The 26888-nt window shown below is 36.8% G+C and overlaps 1 protein-coding gene and 1 long non-coding RNA gene across 5 annotated transcripts in view; both read left to right on the forward strand.

Moving 5' to 3' along the window:
- The window catches only part of TXLNB (taxilin beta), a 336040-nt gene that overhangs the window by 226375 nt on the left and 82777 nt on the right, over positions 1-26888 (forward strand). For 3 of the 4 annotated variants that reach the window (XM_044064736.1, XM_044064754.1, XM_044064762.1), the window contains one exon: positions 17965-18039. In XM_044064736.1, coding sequence (XP_043920671.1) covers positions 17965-18039 — 75 coding nt within the window. Of the gene's footprint in view, positions 1-17824; positions 17900-17964; positions 18040-26888 lie in introns of all 4 variants that reach the window. The other variant, XM_044064743.1, reaches the window with a different exon arrangement.
- On the forward strand, positions 645-8148 carry LOC122796348. Its single transcript, XR_006363964.1, has 3 exons — positions 645-1392; positions 1894-1896; positions 7785-8148. It is a non-coding gene; the product is annotated as an uncharacterized LOC122796348 (long non-coding RNA).

The raw sequence follows: 26888 nt of genomic DNA on the forward strand, positions 1-26888 counted from the left end.
ATAGCCTCACTCCTGAAGACTAAAAAATTAAAAATAAGAAAATAGGAAGAAGCTGGAAAAATAATTTTTGCACTGTTCTCTGCCCTGAGGGATTGAAATTGTTCTTCCAAAGCAACAAAAGCAGTGATCATATCTCTTCTACTAGCAGATGCAAGGGGAAAACAGAAAATCTTGGAGCAGAGCTATATAACTAAAAATCAAGGAATGGAAAATAATGAAAAAAAATAAGGAAATCGTGTGCATGTGCAGTGAGTGATTAAATATTCTGTCGAGTCTCATTTTGATGGAAAAATTAAAAATATAAGATATGTATAAGGAATGCAATCTTATGATCAAATAAAAAAGGGAATAGATGTTTGGCAACAGTAAAGGTTATTCAAGAGATCACATGTACATTCTGATTTTATACTACGGTGGTGGTGCTGCGGTAGCGTTGTCGCCTCAGAACTGCCTCTACCAATTAGTAGTAGATGGGGCAGTCCTGGAGTGGATTCTCAGTTAGAGCGTCTTCTGTGTAGCGACATGAGTGAATGGGTGTTCCTTCGCTGAAGGTTGTGCATTAGGCCTGGCAAGCCAGTACGTAAAAATCTACTGCCAATCATTAGCGGACCGGAGTTCCGCTGTGGCGACCCCTAACCGGGAAAAGCCGAAAGACACAAACAAACATGTACATTCTGATTTTATTTATTTATGGGCATTGTAGGATGAGGTTAGGCTCCCTGATGTTACAAACTATGTAACATACAAAACTGAAGAATGAAAATTTGTTCTTTGATCAGGGCATAAAGCTGAAAATGTGAGATTTCACCATTTAAAATGAGCTAGAGAAACAGAAGGCAGATGAGAGAACAGAAGGACATGAATACATATATGACACTTTTTCTGAATTCCTTACCAAAATACTGGTACTTGCTAATGGAGATAGTTCCATGGAGGAGTCATGTATAAACAAAATAGTATCCATATATACTTACATATGTGCATGCATACATATATAAAACTAAATAAAATCAGTTAGAAAAGAAATGTAAGTGATACAGTTAAGGAGAATGTTTGCCATATTGGGAGAAGAATACCACTAGCAAACCAGCAGATAGGCAACATAAATAATAATATATGGTTTGTATGTAAGTACTGTGATAGCTACCCTTGTGGACAATTTTAAGCCTGGCTAATCCTCCTTAGTAAGAATTAAACACTGTACATTTTGTTTGTGAGGCAAACACTTTAGCCATTATGCCAGCTCGCATTGAAATATAGGTTCACGGGTAAGTACTAGCCTAGGTGCACTCATGGGCCATTATAAGCTTAGCCAGTATCAGGTAGATACTTTAAACATTATGCCATCCTCCAATAAAAAATAAAATTATAATAATAATACCTTGTAGTTTGGTGTTTAATGCAATTATAAAATGTAGTGAAAGTCAAACCACGGGACTGGCAAATCCGACAATAAGGCACAGACCAGAAGTAAAAAGGAAGATTTTAATCCACAGACAAAAATGACTGAGCGCTTTCTCCAGTTACACTGGCTTCATCAGAGTCAATAGTAAACACACCCAGTTACCTTACTTAAATACCATTATATTCCAATTACTCAATTAATTGATTAAACAATCTTCTAATAAATGTTAAACCAATTGATTTCTTGTAGTAAAAAAATTTTACAAATAGCAAAGAAATATGTAAGATGACATATAAAAATTACATGATTAAAAAATATATATATGTACTCTACTACCATATTGTTGTGCAAAACCAACCTGCATAACATATTTTAACCAATATGTTAATGAACAACCTGTTTTTTTACAAAATCCTAATTTCTAAATTCAAAATTCAAAATTAATCCTAAACTGTTAAATGTTGTTCTATATACAGTATTTATAACAGATGGTATACATTTATATGCTTTTGTTTTTGTTTTTATTTTTAATGCATATATATATTTAACCTATTTATAACTATGTACCATCAATTACTATGAATTAATATGTCCTCTTCTCAAATGAATTGTGCTTTATACTTTAACACAGGCTTCAATGAAATGCACTCATTGAGCCCTGGAAACTTCGTGGCATTCAACCTTATTTGCCACTCAGTTTCATGTAGAGCTACATAATTTTTGATGTCACAATCAGCATTTGGTTTCACCCTGTCTACTATAAAAAATAGAAACTTTTTGAATCCATGACATTTGTTAGAATGTAAATATAAGGCATTATGTTCATCTTTCCTTCTCATAGAACTACAGTGTTCACTTATTCTTTCTTTTAAGCTTCTTGTCGTCATGCCCACGTAAAATGCCTCGCAGGACATGCATGATGCTATATATACACAATTTCTAGTGGTACAATAACAAACCCCAGGGCATGCAATAGTGCGTTTATAACCCGCTACACTCAGGTAGGTTCCTTCAGCAATATACCTACATGATTTACACCTACCACATTTGGTCATCTTAGATCTTCCATATCTACTGCTGTTCTTTTCTAATATATCTTTCAAATTGTTACCCCTAGCATATGTTATAACAGGGCGTATACCCAAGATTGCTTTCATGTCCTGGTTCAAAAAGTAATCCCAAAGACTTCTAAAATTGGAACTCAATTCACATGCCTTCTCACTATACTCAAGTATGAATCTTGGAGTGTCTTCCCCCCGACTGATACCGTTCTGTTCATTCTCCGTATTCAATACTTTTGTCATTCCCCCTCCATTTCTCAGAATCGGTACATATTTGTTCCTTCTCCCCCTATATATCTCCTTTTTGATCTTCGTCAACAATTCGATGGGATAACCCCTTTCAAGAAACATACCTATAAGTATGTAAATCTCAGCCCTAAAGGTGTCTTCTTCACTGATGAGTCTAGATAGACGGACCATTTGGCCCTTGACCAACCCCCTCCTTTGATACAACGGATGACAGCTTGAGAAATGTAACATGGAATTGGCATAGGTCGATTTTCTGTAAATAGTACTAATGAACTCAGTACTATTCTTCATTATTCTAATGTCCAAATAATTAGCAACATCTGGATCCCACTTATAAGTGAATTTAAGAAATTCCGATGTCTCGTTCAGGTATGAAACAAAGTCAATGGCACTTTGCTCATCCCCTTTCCAAACAAAAAGCAGGTCATCCAAAAACCTATTGTATGCGAAATGATGTTGCCATAATATCTGGACCCAAGAATATGTTCTTTTTCCCATGCCAATAACACTAAATTGGCAAATACAGGGGCACATCGTGCCCCCATGGCCACTCCTGTGGATTGTTGATATGTTTCCCCTTCAAATAGAATATAATTATTCTTTAATATTATCTCCATCAGGTCGTGGCATAGTTCTAGTGACCGGAGTATGGAAAAAATCCTAAAAGAACTTACTGCTGTTATTGGTAAGCTGGTCGAGGCTTACAATGAGGAAAAAGGCGCTAACAGTAACACACTTACTAATAGTCTTACAGATTCCCAAGTGGAACTGTATACTTTGCATTCGCCCGACGAGATTACACCGGGGCAAAGAACTAATACTGTTAAAACATACAGTGGAGTTGTTGGAAGCGTTAGACCCAAGGAGGTAACGCAAACTTCTGGGAGCAAGGACCATGTCCCTTTAAGTGAAATCACTCAGCGGCGAGACCTTTCTTCCTGGTTCGAGGCCCCGGATATTGAAGGGAACACTGGAAGGAATACAGGGCGATTAAACACCAACCTGCACCAGCCTACATTAACGCTTAGAGAACAAATTTTCCATTATGAGAAACTTTGTGTGAAATATAGGGCTATACAGTTGGATAACGCGTTTTTGGTGAAATCCAAGGAATTACAACAAATACCCAAGGGTTTACGTGTTTGGAAACTTCCAATGGGTATAGACCCTAATTCAGATGCTTACCAGGATTTAATAGAACTTTTTCAACGAACAGGTATGCAACTCATTGACATTATTTTGCGCAATAATGAGATCCAAATTAAGCAGTTACGTGAAGAGATAACTAAGCTTGACGTTAGTATCACTAAGGATCTTTTGTTTTCAACATCAGAATCACTATGACAGGGTGATTCAGAATATAGATGCATTTGTCAGTAAAACATAGTTCGGAAAAATAAAAAGCTTGGTAGAGATAGTGCGAATACAAAAATAAGACTGCTTTTCCACCGGGGCGGTTTGCATCTCACCCTATGATGAGAACTAGTCATAGGGTGGGCTCCAGCAATTTACAACAAAACATGACTGACAATGGTCAAGAGGAGGAGGTTTTTTTAGACCCACCAGTACCATTGCGTCGGTCCGAAAGGATTCAGAGCAGGGAAAGGCAGAACGGGAGGTCAATATATTCGAGCCCCAGAAGGAGAGGCAGAAATCAACAGGAAGTGTTTTGAATATGGACTTTGGTGTGAATTTTATTTTATGTGATGATATTGAAACACTGTATTCTAATGGTAATAGTAATTTTCCTTTGTATCTTAGCAGCGATGCTGATATCACTATCAACAGTGATGAAAACGAAAATGTTATTGTGCATTTTTTAACCAACTCTGCTACAATTCATGAGGGTGGGACATTTTTGGACAAGGAGGGGGAAAGTGTAAACAACTTGTTGAATTTATTGGAGGATGCTGTTGTACATCAAAATTTACCTGAAAAGGTGATGGGGGAAGAAATTAACTTGGGCCTGGTACCATCCATGAACAGGGTGGATACTTTAGATAAGAATGGAATTAACTCCAATGGAATACACGAGCTGTTCACATATGGTTGTAACATAGGTGAAAATAGCAATCTATGTAGCAGTGGAAATATTAGTGTATTAGACACAGAGTTTAGCAACCTGGTTGAATCAGCATCTTGTATGAAACATGAAATTGTAAAGGCAAAAGGATTTATTATTTACAATTATACTGACTTGGTGATCAATGAAGTTTATTTTGATTTATTTAGTAGGGGAAATAAATTTGTACCCAATTTCCATCTTGATGTTACACAGTTGCTTGTCAATTTGAAACTTTATATGAGAAAATTGAATTTACAAATTTATTTTAACACAAGGCAGTTAAGGGATTCTTCCCAAGACAGTAGACAGGAAAGTAGAATATTGAAAAGAAAAAGTACATTTATACGACCCCCCAACAATGAGCTTTATGCATTTGAGCAGCTGGTGGAATACGAATTTAGGAAAATTTGTTCTCACAAAAGTAGACAGGATGACAATTTGACTAATGCTGAGAGAAGTTTGCTCAATGAACTGGTTACATCTAAACAATACAGGTTTATGAAACCTGATAAAGGTGGGGGGATGGTTATAATGAGCAATGTAGACTACAGTTGTCAGATGATGAGAATTTTAAGTGAAGAAGATGCATATAGGAGAGTTACCATTAATGAGATTAATAGAGCGTATTACAAAATTGATTTATTCCTACATGATGCACTATATCAGGGGACTATCAATGAGATAGAATATGACTATCTTTTGGTCAAAACCCTAAGTTAGCAAGGATTTATGGGATACCTAAGGTACACAAAGGAACGGAAAATTTACAATTTCGACCTATAGTCTCAGCCGAGGGTCCAAAACTGAACCATTGGCAGCTTATGTGGATAAACAGTGTATGACAGCATTAATGGATGCAAGTCACATTCTCAAAGATTCGTGGCATTGCCTTGAAAGGTTAAAGGAGATAGAATTTATGGATATGAATAGCCTTAGTTTTTTGACTATAGATGTCATCAACTTATTTTCTGTGATTCCACACCAACAAGGACTTGATTTATTTTATGACAGTTTGAGGACTAGTACAAGTTTTGATGGAGGAAAATTAGAACTATGCCACGACCTGATGGAGATAATATTAAAGAATAATTATATTCTATTTGAAGGGAAACATATCAACAATCCACAGGAGTGGCCATGGGGGCACGATGTGCCCCTGTATTTGCCAATTTAGTGTTATTGGCATGGGAAAAGAACATATTCTTGGGTCCAGATATTATGGCAACATCATTTCGTACAATAGGTTTTGGATGACCTGCTTTTTGTTTGGAAAGGGATGAGCAAAGTGCCATTGACTTTGTTTCATACCTGAACGAGACATCGAATTTCTTAAATTCACTTATAAGTGGGATCCAGATGTTGCTAATTATTTGGACATTAGAATAACGAAGAATAGTACTGAGTTCATTAGTACTATTTACAGAAAATCGACCTATGCCAATTCCATGTTACATTTCTCAAGCTGTCATCCGTTGTACCAAAGGAGGGGGTTGGTCAAGGGCCAAATGGTCCGTCTATCTAGACTCATCAGTGAAGAAGACACCTTTAGGGCTGAGATTTACATACTTATAGGTATGTTTCTTGAAAGGGTTATCCCATCGAATTGTTGATTTAAGATCAAAAAGGAGATATATAGGGGGAGAAGGAACAAATATGTACCGATTCTGAGAAATGGAGGGGGAACGACAAAAGTATTGAATACGGAGAATGAACAGAATGGTATCAGTCGGGGGGAAGACACTCCAAGATTCATACTTGAGTATAGTGAGAAGGCATGTGAATTGAGTTCCAATTTTAGAAGTCTTTGGGATTACTTTTGAACCAGGACATGAAAGCAATCTTGGGTATACGCCCTGTTATAACATATGCTAGGGGTAACAATTTGAAAGATATATTAGAAAAGAACAGCAGTAGATATGGAAGATCTAAGATGACCAAATGTGGTAGGTGTAAATCATGTAGGTATATTGCTGAAGGAACCTACCTGAGTGTAGCGGGTTATAAACGCACTATTGCATGCCCTGGGGTTTGTTATTGTACCACTAGAAATTGTGTATATATAGCATCATGCATGTCCTGCAAGGCATTTTACGTGGGCATGACGACAAGAAGCTTAAAAGAAAGAATAAGTGAACACTGTAGTTCTATGAGAAGGAAAGATGAACATAATGCCTTATATCATGGATTCAAAAAGTTTCTATTTTTTATAGTAGACAGGGTGAAACCAAATGCTGATTGTGACATCAAAAATTATGTAGCTCTACATGAAACTGAGTGGCAAATAAGGTTGAATGCCACGAAGTTTCCAGGGCTCAATGAGTGCATTTCATTGAAGCCTGTGTTAAAGTATAAAGCACAATTCATTTGAGAAGAGGACATAAGTTATATTAATTCATAGTAATTGATGGTACATAGTTATAAATAGGTTAAATATATATATGCATTAAAAATAAAAACAAAAACAAAAGCATATAAATGTATACCATCTGTTATAAATACTGTATATAGAACAACATTTAACAGTATAGGATTAATTTTGAATTTTGAATTTAGAAATTAGGATTTTGTAAAAAAACAGGTTGTTCATTAACATCTTGGTTAAAATATGTTATGCAGGTTGGTTTTGCACAACAATATGGTAGTAGAGTACATATATATATTTTTTAATCATGTATATTTTTATATGTCATCTTACATATTTCTTTGCTATTTGTAAATTTTTTTTACTACAAGAAATCAATTGGTTTAACATTTATTAGAAGATTGTTTAATCAATTAATTGAGTAATTGGAATATAATGGTATTTAAGGGTGTGTTTACTATTGACTCTGATGAAGCCAGTGTAACTGGAGAAAGCGCTCAGTCATTTTTGTCTGTGGATTAAAATCTTCCTTTTTACTTCTGGTCTGTGCCTTATTGTCGGATTTGCCAGTCCCGTGGTTTGACTTTCACTACATTTTGTTTTTGTGAGTTCCTGGGTTGGAGCCGTTTGTGTTCGTTTGAGTTTAATGCAATTATGTTTTAATATAGGGAGTCTCTCCTTTGATATGAGATGGGAGAGCTGGACCTATGTAGAAAATGCACATATCTAGGTTCATAGACAAGTAGCAGACTAGCTTGTGTGCCATTTTAAGTTTAGCCAGTTTCCCTTTTGGTACTTTGAATTAAGTTATCTCATTTGGTGTTAGATTGGCCTTCCCATGGTTGATAATTATATATAGTCCCTAATGAAACTAACTGGGATCATACCATAAATAATTTGAGGGGGCCCATGCATGTAATAAAGCATTTTAGAACTGCCTCTACCAATTAGTAGTAGATGGGGCAGTCCTGGAGTAAATTTTCAGTTTCCCAAAAAACAGATCCAAGTTGTACATGAATATGGACAGGAAAAAAAATAAAAATTTGAAAAAAGGGACCCACTGAAATTGATGGGATAACCCTTTAAGAACTTTGGCCCTTGACCAACCCCCTCCTTTGATACAACGGATGACAGCTTGAGAAATGTAACATGGAATTGGCATAGGTCGATTTTCTGTAAATAGTACTAATGAACTCAGTACTATTCTTCGTTATTCTAATGTCCAAATAATTAGCAACATCTGGATCCCACTTGTAAGTGAATTTAAGGAATTCCGATGTCTCGTTCAGGTATGAAACAAAGTCAATGGCACTTTGCTCATCCCCTTTCCAAACAAAAAGCAGGTCATCCAAAAACCTATTGTACGAAATGATGTTGCCATAATATCTGGACCCAAGAATATGTTCTTTTTCCCATGCCAATAACACTAAATTGGCAAATACAGGGGCACATCGTGCCCCCATGGCCACTCCTGTGGATTGTTGATATGTTTCCCCTTCAAATAGAATATAATTATTCTTTAATATTATCTCCATCAGGTCGTGGCATAGTTCTAGTGACCGGAGTATGGAAAAAATCCTAAAAGAACTTACTGCTGTTATTGGTAAGCTGGTCGAGGCTTACAATGAGGAAAAAGGCGCTAACAGCAACACACTTACTAATAGTCTTACAGATTCCCAAGTGGAACTGTATACTTTGCATTCGCCCGACGAGATTACACCGGGGCAAAGAACTAATACTGTTAAAACATACAGTGGAGTTGTTGGAAGCGTTAGACCCAAGGAGGTAACGCAAACTTCTGGGAGCAAGGACCATGTCCCTTTAAGTGAAATCACTCAGCGGCGAGACCTTTCTTCCTGGTTCGAGGCCCCGGATATTGAAGGGAACACTGGAAGGAATACAGGGCGATTAAACACCAACCTGCACCAGCCTACATTAACGCTTAGAGAACAAATTTTCCATTATGAGAAACTTTGTGTGAAATATAGGGCTATACAGTTGGATAACGCGTTTTTGGTGAAATCCAAGGAATTACAACAAATACCCAAGGGTTTACGTGTTTGGAAACTTCCAATGGGTATAGACCCTAAATCGGATGCTTACCAGGACTTAATAGAACTTTTTCAACGAACGGGTATGCAACTCATTGACATTATTTTGCGCAATAATGAGATCCAAATTAAGCAGTTACGTGAAGAGATAACTAAGCTTGACGTTAGTATCACTAAGGATCTTTTGTTTTTTCAACATCAGAATCACTATGACAGGGTGATTCAGAATATAGATGCATTTGTCAGTAAAAACATAGTTCGGAAAAATAAAAAGCTTGGTAGAGATAGTGCCGAATACAAAAATAAGACTGCTTTTCCACCGGGGCGGTTTGCATCTCACCCTATGATGAGAACTAGTCATAGGGTGGGCTCCAGCAATTTACAACAAAACATGACTGACAATGGTCAAGAGGAGGAGGTTTTTTTAGACCCACCAGTACCATTGCGTCGGTCCGAAAGGATTCAGAGCAGGGAAAGGCAGAACGGGAGGTCAATATATTCGTGCCCCAGAAGGAGAGGCAGAAATCAACAGGAAGTGTTTTGAATATGGACTTTGGTGTGAATTTTATTTTATGTGATGATATTGAAACACTGTATTCTAATGGTAATAGTAATTTTCCTTTGTATCTTAGCAGCGATGCTGATATCACTATCAACAGTGATGAAAACGAAAATGTTATTGTGCATTTTTTAACCAACTCTGCAACAATTAATGAGGGTGGGACATCTTTGGACAAGGAGGGGGAAAGTGTAAACAACTTGTTGAATGTATTGGAGGATGCTGTTGTACATCAAAATTTACCTGAAAAGGTGATGGGGGAAGAAATTAACTTGGGCCTGGTACCATCCATGAACAGGGTGGATACTTTAGATAAGAATGGAATTAACTCCAATGGAATACACGAGCTGTTCACATATGGTTGTAACATAGGTGAAAATAGCAATCTATGTAGCAGTGGAAATATTAGTGTATTAGACACAGAGTTTAGCAACCTGGTTGAATCAGCATCTTGTATGAAACATGAAATTGTAAAGGCAAAAGGATTTATTATTTACAATTATACTGACTTGGTGATCAATGAAGTTTATTTTGATTTATTTAGTAGGGGAAATAAATTTGTACCCAATTTCCATCTTGATGTTACACAGTTGCTTGTCAATTTGAAACTTTATATGAGAAAATTGAATTTACAAATTTATTTTAACACAAGGCAGTTAAGGGATTCTTCCCAAGACAGTAGACAGGAAAGTAGAATATTGAAAAGAAAAAGTACATTTATACGACCCCCCAACAATGAGCTTTATGCATTTGAGCAGCTGGTGGAATACGAATTTAGGAAAATTTGTTCTCACAAAAGTAGACAGGATGACAATTTGACTAATGCTGAGAGAAGTTTGCTCAATGAACTGGTTACATCTAAACAATACAGGTTTATGAAACCTGATAAAGGTGGGGGGATGGTTATAATGAGCAATGTAGACTACAGTTGTCAGATGATGAGAATTTTAAGTGAAGAAGATGCATATAGGAGAGTTACCATTAATGAGATTAATAGAGCGTATTACAAAATTGATTTATTCCTACATGATGCACTATATCAGGGGACTATCAATGAGATAGAATATGACTATCTTTTGGTCAAAAACCCTAAGTTAGCAAGGATTTATGGGATACCTAAGGTACACAAAGGAACGGAAAATTTACAATTTCGACCTATAGTCTCAGCCCGAGGGTCCAAAACTGAACCATTGGCAGCTTATGTGGATAAACAGTGTATGACAGCATTAATGGATGCAAGTCACATTCTCAAAGATTCGTGGCATTGCCTTGAAAGGTTAAAGGAGATAGAATTTATGGATATGAATAGCCTTAGTTTTTTGACTATAGATGTCATCAACTTATTTTCTGTGATTCCACACCAACAAGGACTTGATTTATTTTATGACAGTTTGAGGACTAGTACAAGTTTTGATGGAGGAAAATTAGAACTATGCCACGACCTGATGGAGATAATATTAAAGAATAATTATATTCTATTTGAAGGGGAAACATATCAACAATCCACAGGAGTGGCCATGGGGGCACGATGTGCCCCTGTATTTGCCAATTTAGTGTTATTGGCATGGGAAAAGAACATATTCTTGGGTCCAGATATTATGGCAACATCATTTCGTACAATAGGTTTTTGGATGACCTGCTTTTTGTTTGGAAAGGGATGAGCAAAGTGCCATTGACTTTGTTTCATACCTGAACGAGACATCGGAATTTCTTAAATTCACTTATAAGTGGGATCCAGATGTTGCTAATTATTTGGACATTAGAATAACGAAGAATAGTACTGAGTTCATTAGTACTATTTACAGAAAATCGACCTATGCCAATTCCATGTTACATTTCTCAAGCTGTCATCCGTTGTATCAAAGGAGGGGGTTGGTCAAGGGCCAAATGGTCCGTCTATCTAGACTCATCAGTGAAGAAGACACCTTTAGGGCTGAGATTTACATACTTATAGGTATGTTTCTTGAAAGGGGTTATCCCATCGAATTGTTGACGAAGATCAAAAAGGAGATATATAGGGGGAGAAGGAACAAATATGTACCGATTCTGAGAAATGGAGGGGGAACGACAAAAGTATTGAATACGGAGAATGAACAGAATGGTATCAGTCGGGGGGAAGACACTCCAAGATTCATACTTGAGTATAGTGAGAAGGCATGTGAATTGAGTTCCAATTTTAGAAGTCTTTGGGATTACTTTTTGAACCAGGACATGAAAGCAATCTTGGGTATACGCCCTGTTATAACATATGCTAGGGGTAACAATTTGAAAGATATATTAGAAAAGAACAGCAGTAGATATGGAAGATCTAAGATGACCAAATGTGGTAGGTGTAAATCATGTAGGTATATTGCTGAAGGAACCTACCTGAGTGTAGCGGGTTATAAACGCACTATTGCATGCCCTGGGGTTTGTTATTGTACCACTAGAAATTGTGTATATATAGCATCATGCATGTCCTGCAAGGCATTTTACGTGGGCATGACGACAAGAAGCTTAAAAGAAAGAATAAGTGAACACTGTAGTTCTATGAGAAGGAAAGATGAACATAATGCCTTATATCATGGATTCAAAAGTTTCTATTTTTATAGTAGACAGGGTGAAACCAAATGCTGATTGTGACATCAAAAATTATGTAGCTCTACATGAAACTGAGTGGCAAATAAGGTTGAATGCCACGAAGTTTCCAGGGCTCAATGAGTGCATTTCATTGAAGCCTGTGTTAAAGTATAAAGCACAATTCATTTGAGAAGAGGACATAAGTTATATTAATTCATAGTAATTGATGGTACATAGTTATAAATAGGTTAAATATATATATGCATTAAAAATAAAAACAAAAACAAAAGCATATAAATGTATACCATCTGTTATAAATACTGTATATAGAACAACATTTAACAGTATAGGATTAATTTTGAATTTTGAATTTAGAAATTAGGATTTTGTAAAAAAACAGGTTGTTCATTAACATCTTGGTTAAAATATGTCATGCAGGTTGGTTTTGCACAACAATATGGTAGTAGAGTACACATATATTTTTTAATCATGTATATTTTTATATGTCATCTTATATATTTCTTTGCTATTTGTAAAATTTTTTTACTACAAGAAATCAATTGGTTTAACATTTATTAGAAGATTGTTTAATCAATTAATTGAGTAATTGGAATATAATGGTATTTAAGGGTGTGTTTACTATTGACTCTGATGAAGCCAGTGTAACTGGAGAAAGCGCTCAGTCATTTTTGTCTGTGGATTAAAATCTTCCTTTTTACTTCTGGTCTGTGCCTTATTGTCGGATTTGCCAGTCCCGTGGTTTGACTTTCACTACATTTTGTTTTTGTGAGTTCCTGGGTTGGAGCCGTTTGTGTTCGTTTGAGTTTAATGCAATTATGTTTTAATATAGGGAGTCTCTCCTTTGATATGAGATGGGAGAGCTGGACCTATGTAGAAAATGCACATATCTAGGTTCATAGACAAGTAGCAGACTAGCTTGTGTGCCATTTTAAGTTTAGCCAGTTTCCCTTTTGGTACTTTGAATTAAGTTATCTCATTTGGTGTTAGATTGGCCTTCCCATGGTTGATAATTATATATAGTCCCTAATGAAACTAACTGGGATCATACCATAAATAATTTGAGGGGACCCATGCATGTAATAAAGCATTTTAGAACTGCCTCTGCCAATTAGTAGTAGATGGGGCAGTCCTGGAGTAAATTTTCAGTTTCCCAAAAAACAGATCCAAGTTGTACATGAATATGGACAGGTATTAATAAATTTTGTTTTATGTAGAAGGAGAGTCTATTCCAGAACAGCAGTATCCTGTGTGAGACATATCTCTCAGCCTCTAAACATAAGAAATGTGGACAAAGCCTAAATAATGTGAGGACAAAAGCCCAAAAGAGGGGAACATTTTAAGTATTGTTCTTATAACTTTAGGAAGCTGCTAATGCTGATGGGTTTGCATTAGTATGCATTTGCTGAAGGATAGGAAGTCTGAAAGTCAAATGAATGTCATTATTTACTGGCTTCGGTCCTCAATGAGTTTCAGGAAAGCTGCAAATTTTATGAGGAACAGAACAAAACTATCAAGCAAAAATCAGGAAATTCTGTGAAAATCTAGACAGTTGAGAGGTATGCTATAGATCAAAAGTGTCACAAACTTAAAACCTTAAATGATACAGAATTAGGGCTGTGAGAAACTGCTGCCAATGTGAAAGGAAGATGAAATTTCTTAGTTACTTTAGAAAAATAATTTTATATAAAATATATTTTATTTTGTAAAAAAAAAAAGTCTATTGTTGACTTTGAAGAATGCAAGAAGCATTGCATTAATGCTAAATGATATATTAAGTCTTGCAAAAAGGACTAACAATCGATATTATTAAGTAGCATAAATATCTTTAACTTGTGGTATTTCAATAGAACTCTGTGAATGAGAAGAAATTATACTTTGCATGCACATTCTCTTAGGCTACTGTGGAGCCATGAAGAAAAACAAAGTTATTTGTATTTTTTAGAGATTTTGGAGGTGAGATGGAAGCATTATTGAAAATAAGGGGTGCTGAAAATGCTGGCTCTGTTTCAACTTGAAAAATGATCATAATCTTTTTTTTTAATTTGAATATGCTCAGTTTGTTTCAGTATAAGTTGTTTTTATGGGGCAAGAACAAAAAAAAAATATTTCATCAATCTCATTTTCACATTCATAATTTTTTGCAGAATGAGGGTTAAGATGGAAATTTATTTGTTCAGATAATAAATTGATCTGAACTCTACCTTTTTAATAAATACTGTTCTAATACAGTAGATTAAGAGAACAGTCATATGTTCCTTCCTCGATTCTAGGCAGCCGTGTGTGAGTGTGTGTGTGTGTGTGTGTGTGTGTGTGTGTGTGTGTGTGTGTGTGTGTGTGTGTGTGTGTGTGTGTGTGTGTGTCTAGCTGATATAATGCTCTAACATGAGATTAAAATATAAGGGAAAAATCTGGACATTCTGTGGAAATCTCTAACAAATCACTAAAGACTTGAAGTCATTGAATACTGACAACATTTAAGTTTCAGATTTCATAACTTTCTGAAAATGCATTCCAATATAAACCCAATCGTTCTAGCAACATTCTAAGCTTATGAGATCAATATTTAAAACCTGTTCCTATTTCTGGGCCTTGGTCCTCCCTTTATTTTTGGCATTGTCCAGATTTCTTGTCCTAAGAGGCTGACAGGTATGCTGAGAGGTGCTTAACCACTTTTCTTATGTCTATAGGTATTCAACAAAGTTGTATTTTTCTCAAATATGGAGCATAATCATGGTATTCCAGATACTACAAAAGTTATTATACATCCATGAAAGGTGTTATGATCAGGTCTCATGCTATAACACTCTATAGGTGGCTTTTTTTGCTGATTTCAGATCATAAACAGCAGGGTCCATGTACTGCAAATATTTTACAAAGTACAGTTATTACTGCTTGTTGCACACCAAGACTTGTATATTACTGTAACATTAATGGGGTGGGTAGCATAATGATTAAAGTCTTTACCATTCAAAGTTTGATCCTAACCTCTGGTTATTGGCTACATTTATAACAGCATGTAGAGTGATCACTTAGTATTTACCTCTAAGTAAAACACCACACATCCTAATTTACAATTTGCAGATTAAATTTAATGTCCAACCCAGTAATTGCGAGTGCAGTTCTTTCAGCCTACTCAGATTACACATGTAACAAGAATGGTGCCTAAACCACTGGGCAGTGTGACTTCCATTGAACAGAACAGAAATACAGATCATTTTTTGAATATCTGTACTTTAGAACTTTGCCTGGATACATTTAATTTAAGCTATGAACCAAGAACTGCACACAACAGTAATGGCAAGTGAAATATATACTTCTTATTCTTTTGTTAATGGATAAAAGCAGGCAGACAGAACAACCTGTGATTTAGGATTAACCCAGTAAAGAGTCACCAGATATGCAGATAAGTTTGCAGGCATCACAGTCGTGGTTGTAGGTTATGGCTTGTTTTTCATTATTGTATGAAAGCTAGTAGTCACCTTTTCTGAAATGTGTGCTCCTTTGTTGAAGTCTCAGTCTCTCCTCAGTGCAACAGTCAGACTTCACAACAATATAAAGTCCTGACCTGTATATTTTTTAAAGAATACAAGGGTAGCAACATATGATAGATAGTGTCAGAAATCAGTAAGTCACTAATAGATGGACACACACACACACACACACACACACACACACACACACACACACACACACACACACACACACACACTCATCACTTTAGTAATAATGAAGTAAGCTCTAACATAACATTAAAATACTAGTTTTATTTAAAACAATGTTTGTTGTTTTAGAACCGCCACTGATTGTTCATTAAAAGCCGAAGCAGATTTTAAGAAAGCAAAAGCAATGTAGGTTTATTAAAACAATATACAGATTTGCTTACTCTTTAAAAGTAATGATTTTTAACTGGAAATTGAAGAAATATTTACTGTAACCAGGCTTTGTTCAAGTCTACTAAGAAAGATAAGTTTTCACTTGGAACTGGGTCATTAAGAGTTAAACAGAAAGGGTTAAGTAGCTCAAAAGGTAGCACCCTTTCCTTTTTGTCCAAAAGGCTGTGGGTTCTATTCTCCACACCAGGTTGTTAGATTAATTTTGTCCAGTACTAACGATGACTGCAGCATAATAAGAGTGCTGCACTGCTGGATGTGCACATGAGAAGTTAAACTGAGGTCCAATCTGCCTGAGTTGGTGGTAGCTCAGGTGGATGTAAAATATCCCACAGCACTTATGAAGAAGAGTAAGTTCCCCTGTGCCCTGGCCAAATTTCCCGTAGTCGATATGAATACCACCTCAGGACTTCCTTAAAAAGAGGCCATTAGCCTAGTTTGACTAACCTGGTCAACAAAGTATAAATACAATGTGTATTACAGCACACAAGTGTAGTTTTTTGCATGGAGTCATGCCTATTTGTGGTATGAGACTGAAGAGCATAGGTGAAAATATTCTGCTTAGTAAAATTTGTCATGTTTACCATGGTAAGGAAGCTTGTGATTTTACTTTTGTCACACAAAAAGAATGACAGTCATTCTGGTGTACAGGGACAGGCAGTTCTGCGCATTTTGCAGTACAGCAAAAGTTTGAGCAACCAGGATGTCCCTAATAATTCTTACAGCAGGTCCAGATTTTAAAGTTCCTTATTAAGATGGTGTAATTAACTAGGCTTAACACTACTGGAAGATCAGTTAGCTAATGCCCATTAAGTAATAATATCCAGTGTTTTACACAGGCACGTAATTATTGTCAGGTCACCGAACATAGTATATGAAAAGGTTTGAAGTTAGACTCTGTGGGAAGGAGGATCAGTGTTCTTTTCTCATTAATATGCCCTCAGGTGTGATGAGTCATTAATCTTCCAAAAAAAATTGAGCAAATTATCTATAACTATTTATGACAAGAAGATAAAAATCATCAGTCTAAGCATTCTGTCTAGAAGAGAAACACAAGCAAAACAGTTTAAATGGTGTAGTGTGTAAATAGCTTTGAGGATAGGAAATTCCAAAACAAAAATGCACTCCAGAAAGATGGAGCTATTGATTTTTCTTCAAAGCAGCACAGCAAATATCAGTTTAATGCTGTAGATTTCTGACAGAGCATGTAATATGATTGATCTACCAACAGACTTTTTAACTCATATCTTTGCCCCAAGCCTTTTTGTTAAATTCTAGCTGCATTGGATAACAGTAAGCATGTAAAACAGTAATACTTTCTTGTCCATTTATTTGTTTTTGATAAATGGGTAGAGTACTGATCCACATGGAACTTTTTTAGATTCAGTTCGCAGAATCATATTGAATTTTTGCAATACTTTCTCGTCAGTAAGCAGAATTACATCAGAATTTTTGTAGCTGTTCATATGTTTGCTACGCCACTGTATGCATGCAATATTTTCCCTTTCTGTTCCTTTTCTGCCATTTTTGTGTCACAGAGAATGTAATAAAACAGCTTAATGACTGATTATCTTCCCTACCTTTTGTTGTGATCCGTATTAGTTGCTTAAAGAAGCAATAGAGAATACTAAGGCGTGCCAGGTGATGAAGGACCAGGAGTTGCTGCTAAAAAAGCAGGTAAATGTTTATATTAACCATTTTCTTTTTCCCTCCCTCTTTCCCATGTCTGTATCTGAATGCAGTTACTGACCCAGGCTGCGGAGTGGAAACTGCAGGCAAAGGCCCTGAAGGACCAAGAAACTATACTTAAAACTCAGGTGAATTATGGGAGAATGCATGTTGTGCTTGGAATTATATCTGTAGTGTTCTCTTGTGATCCTGTAATCGAAATGTCATGTGTTGACCTGTATTGACGCATGCATGTATGTGTATGTCCAGCTGGAAATGTACAATGTTTTCATGTACAACATGAGGAACAAATGTTGCTTATTGCTACTTTATGTTTATTGCATCTGTATAAATCCATACAAACTGTAGACTGCTGTGGAAATAGTTAAGCTATGTAAGTGAAATACATCTGTAAGACAAACTTTGCAGTTACAGGTCATAAGAATGCAGATGAAAAGTGTATTTCATTTAGCAAACATGATGCATCAAGTGATGTTTTTGGGAGGCATAAAACTACGCAGTAAGATTATGTAGTACAACAGCAAAAATCACAAATACACATTTGTGAGCATTTTATTATTTAATTTGAAATCTTAATAAAATTACACTTCAGAGACTATTTAACTGTAAAGTTAAAACTGAAGTTATAAAACACTATCATAAAAAGAAACACATAAAACTGCTGTGGTGTTTGCTTCTTTTGTTTCATTGTTATTATAATTATGACTACTGCTGTTATCATTATTATTTTATTTTTTGTTAATGGTTTGGTCTTCAGTGAACTGGGGAATGTTTTCTGTAATATGAGGCTACTTTTATATAAAAGAAGCATTATTTTCTTTATCCACCAAACCTGAATTGTGGCAGGTGGCACTTAAACCCTGCTGCTTTGTTATCTAACATTAAAATGTTTAAATGAAGACAAAACAATATTCTTCTTCTTTTGGCTTTTCCCGGTTAGGGGTCGCCACAGTGGAACTCCAGTCCGCTAATGATTGGCAGTAGATTTTTACAGTGCCAAGGTGCCAGCCCGACACCCAACCTTCAACGAACACACGCCCATTCATGCATGTCTTTCAAACGCCACTCGACCACGGGAAGGACATACAGACTCCACACAGAAGGTGCTCCAGCCAAGAATCGAACAGGAGAACCTCTTGCTGTGAGGCAACAACACTACCGCTGCACCACCGCATCTTCTCAACTGACAAATGACAAAGGTTCATGGATCTGTAGGTTGTCACTAGGTGATTAACCACTTAATCCTTTTTGAAACCTAGCTACTGCAATACTAATGGTACACCTAACTAGTTACTCCCCCATCTGTAAGGACATGGGGCTAGGTTGGGGATAAATTTGCAGTTTCCCATCCATTAATCTAAGGTAGATTTGAAGATAGTGAAGGAAGTGTTGTGCTTTGCAAAAATCAGGAGTTTGTATAAAAGTAGGGAATGTTTTGTGAGAAATATCTATCACACAAGTCGTGTTTATGTTGCAATATAGATTTAGGTCCCTTGATCTTGTATTTGTAGCACTATCAGCTTTACAAATCTGTAGTAGATCAAGCTAGACTGGGTTATTTATAGCTTTATAGACCAGGCAGAGATCATCCAGTAAAACTATATATGAGGCAGAAAAGAGAGTCAAGGCTTTTAGATGCTCCAAGTAACTTAAAGAATTCATATCTGAGATTTGTTTAATGAGGAACCGCAAGGGCTTTCAAATTGGTTTAGGTCTTTGGGTAGGCACATACCAAAGAGTGCATTGTACTTTATTATAGGCTTGATGAGGGATGAGTAGAGTGGAATGATGACCTATAGGGGATGCCCTTATTAATCATCTGGGTGAGATAGAAGGTCATTATCCATGATGGTGCATAGGTCTCTAATCGAGTGTCCACTTTATGAGTGGTGTCATTTATATGGCATATATGGGAAAGTACCTGTTTCCCAAAGTGCATGATGCTACATTTGTTAGCATTTAGCTTTAGATTGTGATTCTGACACCAGCTGTTTATCTGAGGTTGGCCATCTTGGAAGATCCAAGTGTTTTCAGGGTAGATAAAGATGGTTCCAAGCCTGCATTCATCCATGACCTTTGTCAGTCAGTGACCTTTACTGTCAAAGTCGACACCAACAAAGCTGATGACAAATAGAAGTGGTGCAAAAAAAGAGCCCTGGCATACATCACTAGTGATAAGTCTGTTAAAGGATAGTGTGCAATTAATTCTAATAGAGTAGTATCTTTCGGTGAGCCAAGTTGCATGGGGATTTATATTGCTTTTGACCAATTTGTCAATGATGCCAGAATGAAGGATAATGGGGTTTGTCCATTTAACTTATGAATTCAACCAGGAAAAAAAATGTATGTCTGTATAAACCTGCATCAAGCATGCCTAGAACCATCCCAAGTGTGCCTGCAATGTAAGAGAATTAATTCTACAATTCATTTGTGATTTTTATGCTTTATTACTGGACATGTTCTTTATATTTTTAATGCGTTCAGTTTAAATGCATAGACTTCCATTTATTATTTTGTACCAACAAACGTTTCCTGCCCTTTGAGATAACAAAGGAATTTATAAGTGAGTCTAATTTCAAGGCAAAACTGCTTGTTTTCACCCTTTAATGATGATAAGCCAGTGCAAGCATTGTTCTATTGATCTCCATGTGCTCACTGGCTAATGTCACAAGTCTGATAGTGTTTGTAGAGCATAGCGATCTGCTGTTTTGATTTTCATTCCTACTGTTGAATATTGTATGCCTGCCGAACATTGTTAGCAACTGCATGTTTCTACTAAATAAGCTATTTACTAGAAACGCTAATACAATTGCCCATTTCTAACTGAATCCTCTGTACAGATAGACAGAGAGCTATAGTTTATGTGAAGCTTGAGCAAGTGCTTTTCTTTACTACTGCTCCAGCTCGCTGACTGTTTTATTATATTTCAGTTGTTGTTTCCATAACACATTGATAAGATATTGAACCAACCTCTATTGTATTTTTATCTGCTGCATTTGTTAATCATCACATGCTGTAGCAATTCATTATGACTAAGGTTTTTAGTACACATTGCAACTCAATCTGATGCATTCTGTTAAATAAATGCTGTAGCTAGACATTGCGACTAAGGCTTCTAGTCCACATAATTGTGTGAGCTTGGTAACAACAGGCTTTTTATGGGCCAACACCATCTCTATTCAACTGGCAAATTGTAGATACAGTGTTTGTCATATGTTCCCAATTTAAAGATAACTTGCCTAGCACCAGTAGGGAAACAGATAAGCTATTTTGCATAAACTGTACTATTAAACTTTTTTCTGTCCTTTCACTGCTCATTCCAACCCTCATTTTTTCTACATTTCCCACTTTTACAGTTACCCTATCTAAGCCATTTTAAAAGGGGAACAGTGGTGAGCCTGTGGTCATCTAGCAATTACCATAACCCACCATCTGACCTGCAAGTGTAGGTTTCCCAATTGCATTTGTACTTGGCTAAATGCCTGTAACTTGCCAGGATTTATTTGTAACTAGTGGCATGCACGCTCACTCCCTGGGTCGCCTTCTAGGTTGTTAATCTCCAGAAATAGGTCTCCTGCCCCCCCCCCCCCATTGGGTTAGAGGACAGTTCCCATCTATAATAGCCTCTGTTCTACCTATTCTACCCTGATAACATTGTTGCCTGGAACACATGTTGCTAGTTAAGGCTAACAAACTCTACATATTCCAGTACAACTCCTAGCCAGTAGACTGTACAACTAAAACACACACTGAGTAGCTGATATCCAAAAAAGCAGTGTTTCTATTTTTTCTGAACCCTTTTTACCCTCATAAAACCTCCTTCAAATACTAGCCCCATTTAGCAGCCTCATGAACTAGAACATTACCAATCTGAGGCAAGACATATTCTGCTAGCTCTCTCCACCTTTTTAGATTGTCTTTTTTGGGCAAAGACTACAGTGCTTGGATCAACCCACTCCATTTGCCCTCACAACACTTGGGCACACTTCGCTCCCCTACCATACCCCCATTACCACCCACCCCCGTTTTCTCTGATTTATAGCTAAATTACCACACCCCTTATCCCATTCCACCTATCCATACCACTCTACTAATCCCACTGCCCTCCCCTCAGCCCCATCCAGTACTCCCCATACCCTAAAACTTCACACTCAGTCTCTTCCCACCACCTTCCACATCTCAGCTCTTCTACTCCACCTATTTATTACAATGTACTACCTCAACTGCATAGCATCTAATATTATTCTGCTCTTTCTAATCCATCTCACCAATAACTACACCTCTCTACACAGTTATCACATTACACGCATCCTTTCTCCTACACTTCCAATAACTTCCACTAATCCAATATCCCACTCCTTCTCCAATATCTGTCCACAACTATATAACAACTCTACATACCTTCATACCTCCTTCAAGCTCCTAAAAACCCTCTGCCCAACCTCCCTACCCCACATTCATATTAGGTCAACTATTAAACTAAAACATGCCATATTATACTATATCACTAAAATTAAACTATGTGCAGACATCCACCCCAACCTCAGTCCCAACTACACCCCCACACCTCCACATACCTCATCCAACCCTTCATTTTCCCAAATGAACACCCTCCCCTAACCCCCACTCCTGAAAACATCCAATGCAGACCTACTTCTCACCAATTTCAACCTTCATAGTATAGTTAACAAAGCTAGTGAATTCCAAGCCACCTTAGCCACCTACGACCCTAACATAGCAGTTATAACCAAAACCTGGTTAAAACCTCATATCAGGGACAATGAAATTACCCCAAAGGGCTATAATATTATCAGACTAGACAGATTAAAGAAAAGGGGTGGTGGTGTAGCTATACTATACAAGGATAACCTTAAAATTGAACAACTCCTGTGCTCCCCACCCAGCATTGAAAACACTGAGATCCTAACCTCATGCCTTGAAATAAATCCTAATAAAACAATTATTATCATAGCTGTCTACCTCCCTCCTAGTAACACCCTACCCATCACTGAAAGCTACCTTTCATGGGCATCCCTCAACTTCAGTCAAGAAACTATTATTCTTGGTGATTTCAACCTCAGTTTGCAAACATGTACATCTGACAACCCTTGAAATTTCCTCAAGCTCTACAATTTTGCCCAGACCATTAATTGCCCAACACATGTCATCAAACCCACCAACAGACAGTCTACATTTGACTGGATACTAACCAACAATCCCAACCTAAATTACATATCAGGCTGCCTTCCAGACTCACTCAGGGATCATTCCTCCACTTTTCTTTACAGAAAGCATGTACACATGCAATGTAACATCTCCTACAAATACATTCATTGCAAAAACACTTCTCACCCTCAATTTTTATCTACTCCCACTTCATAAATCCAATTACTTCCCTACTAGGCAATCAACCTAATACATCTCTTACACTCCCTATCATTTCCCCTGAAAATCCTAACCCTTTCTGCTTCTCTCCCATTCAAACAACCTACATAAAATCTCTCCTAGCCAAACTTAAACCCTGCTGTCTGGCTGCAGACCATCTCCCAAATGAGTTCTTGAAATGTGCAACCCCATCCATTGCTTACCCCATATCTATCTTGATCAATTGCTCAATCTCTGAACAATACGTCCCATCTCTATGGAAAATATCCCATATCATCCCACTCCACAAAGGATGTCCCTCCAAAGATCCATCCAACTTCCACCCCATTGCCATTATTTCTTCACTAGCTAAAATATTAGAAAAATGCATCCACATACAGCTTCTCAACCACCTACCCTCCAATTATCTCATATCCCATTCACAACATGGCTTCAGACCCAAACATAGTACTTCCACTGCCCTAATCTCTTTTAGCAACACCATTCATCAACTACTTAATGAAGGCCAGGCAGTCTCCTCTATCTTTCGTGACATGTCTAAAGCCTTTGACAATGTTTCCCACCAACTGCTACTCAATAAACTCTCAACCTATGACATCAACACATCCTGTCTGTCCTGGTTCCTCAGTTATCTCTCAAATAGGCAGCAGGCCACCAAATGGCAAAATACTCTCTCCCCTTCTCCCCATTTCTGTTGGCAAGCCCCAAGGTTCTATACTAGGCCCTCTCCTCTTCATCCTTTTCACAAACGACATCAGCACAGCAACTAAACTAGCCACAACTATCCAATATGCAGATAATGCTATCCTTATTTGCTCCATCCCAACACCTCAAGAACTTCAAATAAAAATTAAATCAGCCTTCCATAGCATAGAAAAATACCTATCAGAAAATCAACTAATTCTCAGCCCAAACAAAACCAAACTAATAATCTTCAAAAACAAAAAATCTAAACCTTGTCTTGCCCCTGTATCAAGTCACTCCTCAAAATGTACCACGATTGAACCAACAACTCATTCCAAACTCCTAGGGATCACTATTGATGAGAATCTAACTTTTGAAAAACACATCTCCTTAACAATCAAAAAAGTGTACATCAAGCTCAGCACCTTATATAGGGCCAAACCATACCTATACTTTAGTGCCAAGCTTTCCACTGCCCGTTCTCACTTACTTTCTTCCCTCCTTTACGGATCTCACATACTCACCAACCCTCACAAATCAGTCCTAAATAATCTTGAATCCTGCTATCACAAAATTGCAAAGTTTGCTTTGAATGCCCTACAGAAGAGTAACCACTGTACTGTGGTCTCTCAACTAAAATGGCTTGAACTCCCTGACCTTCTGGCTCTCAACCAACTATCGATGGACCACAAAATAATTCACCTTCCCTCTAACTGCTGTGCCCTCTCCAATCTCATCCAACCTAATCTTATCCCCAGGACCCTTAGATCATCCAATAAACTTACACTAAAAGTCACCCAATCCCGTAACTATCATGGGGACTGTCTCTCTTCTAACAAAATTACCAAACTATGGAATAGTCTCCCTCCTGAAATTACTAAAAACCCACACCATCATGATTTCAAACAACAACTAATAAACTACCTAACTAATCATTGGCTCTGCTCCTGCCTTACCTCAGGCTAATCCACCTATCCAACTCCCTCTACTGCCTACCCATACTAGTATTTACTCAACATTATTACTACAATCTCCCCTTGATTTCCCGACTCTAACTAATTTTTTGTATTAATCCCTCCTTGCTACTATGTCAACTCTGTTGCATGAAATTGTTTAAAGGTTGAATCTCTAATTTCTAGTCAAACAATGTCACTTTGTGTAACATCATTTTTTGCCTACACTCTCTTATGTTATTGTAAGCATGAATTGTTTTTTAAATGTATTAGAAGTACTGTACAGTGAACTAATGCTGTGTTGTGTAATATATATTGTACTGTTTTGGGGAGCTTTTCTCCCCAGGCCTCCACTGAAAATGGGCTCCTGGCTCAGTCGGACTTTCCCGGTTAACAAATGTAATAAAATAAATAAAATAAAATAAAAATCTCTAAATATCACTATCTCATGATCTCACAATAGTGAAGAAAGGGTAACACTTCTTTACCTCACTGTTACATAATCCTGCAGCTAAACTAACTATATAACAATATTACTTCACACAGACCTAACCCTATACTAATCTTAACCTTATCCTTAACCACATCACTGTCTAGCATACCTCTTAGCTCTCCAAGCTTTTGCCTCATACTTTTGGTTTGCTCTTCATAAAGTTTGTGGATTTCTGGCAAATTGCTAAGGACTGAATTTTCTAAATAAAGAGTGATATTTGAGTTTCAGACTTCATATCCTTCAGAAAATGCACTCTAACAGAAAATCTGGTATTCTAGCAACTTTCTAAGTTTTTAAGAGCAGTATTTAAACTCTATCCCTATCTTTTGGGCCTTTGTTCCCATTTATTTTGTCTTTGTCCAGATTTCTTGTGCTAAGAGGTTGAGGGGTATGCTGCCCATTAATTCAGTTCCTAATGCATAGTTTTCCTCTTCTAGTGTGATTACTGGTGTCATAATCACTAGAGTATGATACTTTGTGATCCAACCATTTGCTGTCTTGATCACCTGTAGTAATTGCTATCCTTATAACTCTGCACTTTTAATGTCTGCTTCTAACACATACCATGCATAAAATGAAAATGGATGTAGACACAACTAATTTTGTACATTAATATCATAAATAATGGCATTCTGAGTGGTTACTGGAAGCTGATCTCATTGTGTGCACCATTAGGAAATAAGCCTAGATTTACAAATCATTTCTGATTCCACACTGCTAACTTAGTATACAAATCATTTCTGATTCCACACTGCTAACTTAGTATAATGTATTTATTGGCATTTGTTTGCTGGAAAAGTCTGCCTGGGTCAGATCCCTTTTCAGCAAAGGCCTGGAGAGAAAAGCCCCACAAGATTCACTTAAGAAGCAAATATGTTATGATATGTGTTATGATATGTTGCATAGTATATACACCAAAAGCAGGTCTAGGAGTATGTTGTAAAATAATATAATGCTAAACTGTAAAATGTATTCCTTCTCTATAAAGGTAACTTACCCCTTCTAGCTATTATATAAAGTTCTTCAGATTCACAGTCACAGTTTTATTTTTTCAGTAAACAAAGTCACCGTATTTGCTGATGTAATAGAGATCTCTATTAAAGGCATGGCCCTTGCCCATCCTGCATCAATAAATGTGAGAATGAAAGTGATTTTCTTTATAAAGAAATTCATCTCTTGCAAAAATCTACACATCTTTCAAATCTGTGAATATATTAGATGATAATGGATATGCAGCACTCATCATGAAGACAGAAAGTTGAAGAAAATCTTAATTGTAGAAGGGCGGGTGGTTCATGGGAGGGCAGGGATGCCCCCATGCCATTACATAAAATTATTGCCTGATTCAATACCCATGCTAGACTCAATGAACACATATGACTTATAAAAATTAGCTGGAAGTTGTACACATTTAGGTCAATGTTTGATTTGTTTGCTTCATTTATCTTTATATATGGCATGC

The sequence above is a fragment of the Protopterus annectens genome, chromosome 1.part0, assembly GCF_019279795.1.
Source record: "Protopterus annectens isolate FY-2018-M chromosome 1.part0, PAN1.0, whole genome shotgun sequence".
Taxonomy (NCBI): Eukaryota; Metazoa; Chordata; order Ceratodontiformes; family Protopteridae; genus Protopterus; species Protopterus annectens.